Genomic DNA, 4,388 nt, shown 5'->3' on the forward strand with positions numbered 1-4,388 from the left:
GCCCCAGCGCCCCAGTCCCCGCCTCAGCGCCCCAGTCCCCGCCCCCATCCCGCCTCTTTTCCATGAGAATTGTCCGCGCTCGGCCGCCGTCCCGCCGCTCGCTCCACTTCCGCCTTCGCCCACGTGGTCCGGCCCCGGCTCGGTCCGCCGCGTCGTGAGTGGGGTCCGGCCCGGCACGCGCCTCTGTGGTTCGGATGCGGGTGGCCCGGGCTTCCTCGACTCCCGGGGAAAGCCCGCCAGGCAGGGCGGGAGGTGAAGGGCCTGGGGAGGTCAGAGGGTAACCTGGGCGTCAGGTGACCTCGGAGCGGATCCGACGGGGTGCCGGGCCGTCCAGGACAGCAGGGGCGGGGCTCGGGCGCGGGGTCCGGGAGGTCGGGGGTCAGCGGGAACGGGGCTCCGGCGTCAAGGTCCCCGAGGTCAGCGGTCGGCAGAGGTGCGGCCGGGGCCGGGGCCGGGGGTCAGGGGTCAGGGGTCAGTGGTCAGTGGTCGGGCCGTGGTCGGCGCCCTTGTGGCCTGCGCCCTCGTGGCCTGCGCATGGGCCTCCCGCTGCGCGCGCTGTTGGGAGCCTGCAGACCGTGGACCCTGCGCCTGGGACCGCGTCCACGCTGGTAATGACCGCGACGCCGGGCGACCCCGCCACCCAGCCCAGCCCGCCCCGCGCGGTGCCCGGCGGCCCCACCCACGCTGCCCCTCCCCGCAGCTCGCCGCGCATGGCCGGGAACGCGGAGCTGCCCTCCCCCGCCGGGTCTGCGCGCCCCCAGGACCGGAGGTCCCGCAGCGGCCGGGCCGGGGGCGTCCGCGTCTGGGAGGACGGGGAGCATCCGGCCAAGAAGCTCAAGAGCGGCGGGGACGAGGAGCGGCGCGGGAAGCTGCCCAAGCGCAAGGTCGTGCTGCTCGTGGCCTACTCGGGCAAGGGCTACCACGGCATGCAGGTGCGGCCGCCCGGGCAGCGGCGGGTCCCGCGGGGTGTCCTTGGCCTGCTGCACGCGGGCTCCTGCCGTCAGGCCCGGCCCGCCGCTAAGGTTCGCTGGCGGTGCGCCGCGGTCCCCGGCCCTGGGATGGGAGTGCTCACAGCACCTGCCAAACAGGGCGTGAAGATGAGCTAGGGGTGCTGATGCTCGGTGCTGAGAGCTCAGAAGAGCCCGCCGTCGTGTACAGCACGGGGACAGAGCTGAGGCAACTTGTGAGGATCCTCTACCCAGCCCCCCTCGTTTTCTGGAAGGTACAGGGTGTGGGTGCATTCAGGTAGACAGGTTTTTTTGTTTATTTAATTTTTTGAGATGGAGTCTTGCTGTCGCCCAGGCTGGACTGCAGTGGCGTCAGGTCGGCTCACGCCAACCTCAGCCTCCTGGATTCAAGTGATTCTCTTGCCTCAGCCTCCAAAGCAGCTGGGACTACAGGTGCGCACCACCACACCCAGCTAGTTTTTGTATTTTTAGTAGAGGCAGGGTTTCAGCATACTGGCCAGGCTGGCCTGGAACTCCTGACCTCGTGATCCGCCTGCTTCGGCCTTCCAGAGTACCGGGATTACAGGCACGAGCCACCACGCCTGGCCATTTTTTTTCTTTGTGAGGCAGGTCTCCCTTCGTGGCTCAGGCTGGAGCGCAATGACGCATGCACGGCTCGCTGCCGTCTCCACCTCCTGGGCTCAAGGGATCCTCCCACCTCGGCCTCCTGAGTATGGAGCATTGTAAGGAAGTGCTCACCCCACAGCCTGGCTAATTTAAAAATTATCTGTAGGAATGGGGTCTTGCTGTGTTGCACAGGCTGGTCTCTAAGTCCTGGGCTCAAGCGACCCTCCGGCCTCGGCCTCCCAGTGTTGTGATTACAGGTGTGAGCCACTGCTTCTGGCCTCAGGTAGACATTCGTTTTGTTTTTTGTAGTTAACACTATGGCTTTGCCTTTGGGTCTGTGTTCTTTAAACGTCTTTAAACATATCCACAGTAAGAAGTTCATGCAGTGCACAGAGTGTCTGACTGAAACAAAAGATTAAGGAAATGATGTGTAACTTTGGCAGTTGTAACAGCTTTTATGGTGAAAGTTGTAAGTAATGGATTACTTTTTTTTTTTTTTTTTTTGAGATGGAGTTTCGCTCTCGTTACCCAGGCTGGAGTGCAATGGCGCGATCTCGGCTCACCGCAACCTCCGCCTCCTGGGTTCAGGCAATTCTCCTGCCTCAGCCTCCTGAGTAGCTGGGATTACAGGCACGCGCCACCATGCCCAGCTAATTTTTTGTATTTTTAGTAGAGACGGGGTTTCACCATGTTGACCAGGATGGTCTCGATCTCTTGACCTCGTGATCCACCCGCCTCGGCCTCCCAAAGTGCTGGGATTACAGGCACGAGCCACCGCGCCCGGCCTACTTTTTTTTTTTCTTGAGGCTAGAGTTCAGTAGTGGGATCTCGGCTCACTGCAACCTCTGCCTCCCAGGTTCCATTGATTCTTGTGCCTCAGCTTCCCAAGTAGCTAGGACTACAGGTGCCCACTACCATGCCTGACTGATTTTTGTATTTTTAGTAGAGATGGGGTTTAACCGTCGTGGTCAGGCTGGCCTTGAACTCCTGACCTCAGGTGATCCTCCTGCCTCAGTCTCCCAAAGTTCTGGAATTACAGGCGTGAGCTGACCAGCCCAGCCAGCCGCTGTGCACTGCAACCTCTGCCTCAGCCTCTTGAATAGCTGCGATTAAAAGCACACTGCCATGCCCAGCTAATTTTTTTTTTTTTTTGAGACAGGGTCTCCCTCCCTGCGTCACCGCGGCTGGAGTGCAGTGGTGCGCTATTGTGTCACTGCACCCTCTAATTACCAGGTTCAAACAGTTCTCCAGCCTAAGGTGCTCGCCACCACACCTTGCTAATTTTTTAATTTTATTTTTGAGATGGAGTCCTGCTCTGTTGCCCAGGCTGGAGTGCAGTGGTGCGATCTCGGCTCACTGTAAACTCTGCGTCCCGGGTTCAAGTGACTCTCCTGCCTCAGCCTCCTAAGTAGCTGGGATTACAAGAATACACCTCTGTAGGGCTGAGGGCTCCACAGGGTCGTGGGGTGTCCCTTATGCTGTGCTGAGGCGCAGGATCTGAGAAATAAAGAGACAGGACACAGAAGTACAAGGAAAACGCAGCTGGGCTCAGGGGGCCACGCCATCTATGAGCGGAGTCAGGCAAGGCCCCGTATGTCCAGAAGCGTGAGTGTTTATTGTGTATAGGTTAGAGGGCAGGGCAGTGAGTGAAATCATCTTCAAGGATAGTGATAGGGTCGTGAGCAATAAAACAAGGGGTCCACCCCCATTAGGTCACCTAGGCCAGGAGGTGGACAGCGTGCAGCAAGGGGACCGTTCCCACGAAGGCAAGGGCCGTGTGCAGTAGGGAGTCCACCCCCATTCGGTCACTGAGGCTTGAAGGTGGGCCGTGCGCAGTGAGGAGCGTGCAGTGTGCGATACTTCTATCTATGGGAAAACTACTTCTAAGAAGATTTATGGGAGGATGCTTTAAGTCACACAGCGACAGAGCTGTCAGGGTTACCGCCACCTTCTGGCAGCTTCCAGTGGGTTCTATGGGAAGATGCTTTTCAAGCAGCACAGTAGCAAGAGCTGATAAAGTTCACAGTCACCAAGGTGGATTGCCGGTCTGAGGGCAGCCTTCCACAAGAACGGGAGCAAGGTCCTACAACTCCTTCATCAGGAGGAGTGGCTCTCGCCCCAAGCCTGCCATACAGCGGGGATCTTTACGATACTGAACGCTGCCGCCTGGGCCGTGGGTTCTTGTCCTGGTACAACTGTTTTCCCTTAAATCATGCCCTGCACTGTGTCTGCTCTAGGCATTCCTCCGACTATAAGCTAAGGTATAGCGATATATAAAAGGAAATAACTGAGTAGTAACACTATAAACTGAGATATTCTCCAGGCCTTAATCATGCCAGGATTCTGCTTAGCTCTCCTTCCTCAGTACCTATATGGGGGGTTGCCCACACGCCGCCATATACGGCTAATTTTTGTATTTTTAGGAGAGATGGGGTTTCACCATGTTGGTCAGGCTGGTCTGGAACTCCTGACCTCTTGATCCGCCCTCATCGCCTCCCAAAATGCTGGGATTACAGGCCTGAGCCACCCTGCCTGGCCATTAATTTTTGTATTTTTAGTAGAGAAGGGGCTTTGCCATGTTGGCCAGGCTGGTCTCGAACTCCTGACCTCAAGTGATCCACCCGCCTCAGCTTCCCAAAGTGTGGGGATTACAGGTGTGAGTCACCACACCCGGCCATGGATTACTTTATGTCCGATTTTATGTTTTTAAAGTATAGGTAGCATCCATGGCACTGATTTTTTCTTTTTTTTTTTTTTTTGTGGGAGGGTTTTCACTCATGTTACCCAGGCTGGAGTGCAATGGCGCGATCTCGG

The 4,388-nt window shown here is 57.9% G+C and overlaps 1 protein-coding gene across 4 annotated transcripts in view; it reads left to right on the forward strand.

Moving 5' to 3' along the window:
• The first annotated feature begins 126 nt into the window (after window positions 1–126).
• The window catches only part of PUS1 (pseudouridine synthase 1), a 19,650-nt gene continuing 15,388 nt past the window's right edge, over window positions 127–4,388 (forward strand). Inside the window, exons 1-2 of one of the 4 annotated variants that reach the window (XM_037733154.1) lie at window positions 127–154; window positions 701–932. In XM_037733154.1, coding sequence (XP_037589082.1) covers window positions 711–932 — 222 coding nt within the window. In that variant the 5' untranslated portion in view covers window positions 127–154; window positions 701–710. Of the gene's footprint in view, window positions 155–465; window positions 609–700; window positions 933–4,388 lie in introns of those variants that run through there. The other 3 variants (XM_037733155.1, XM_017513606.2, XM_017513604.2) reach the window with 3 other exon arrangements.

This window comes from Cebus imitator, unplaced genomic scaffold (assembly GCF_001604975.1).
Source record: "Cebus imitator isolate Cc_AM_T3 unplaced genomic scaffold, Cebus_imitator-1.0 Scaffold497, whole genome shotgun sequence".
Classification (NCBI taxonomy): Eukaryota; Metazoa; Chordata; class Mammalia; order Primates; family Cebidae; genus Cebus; species Cebus imitator.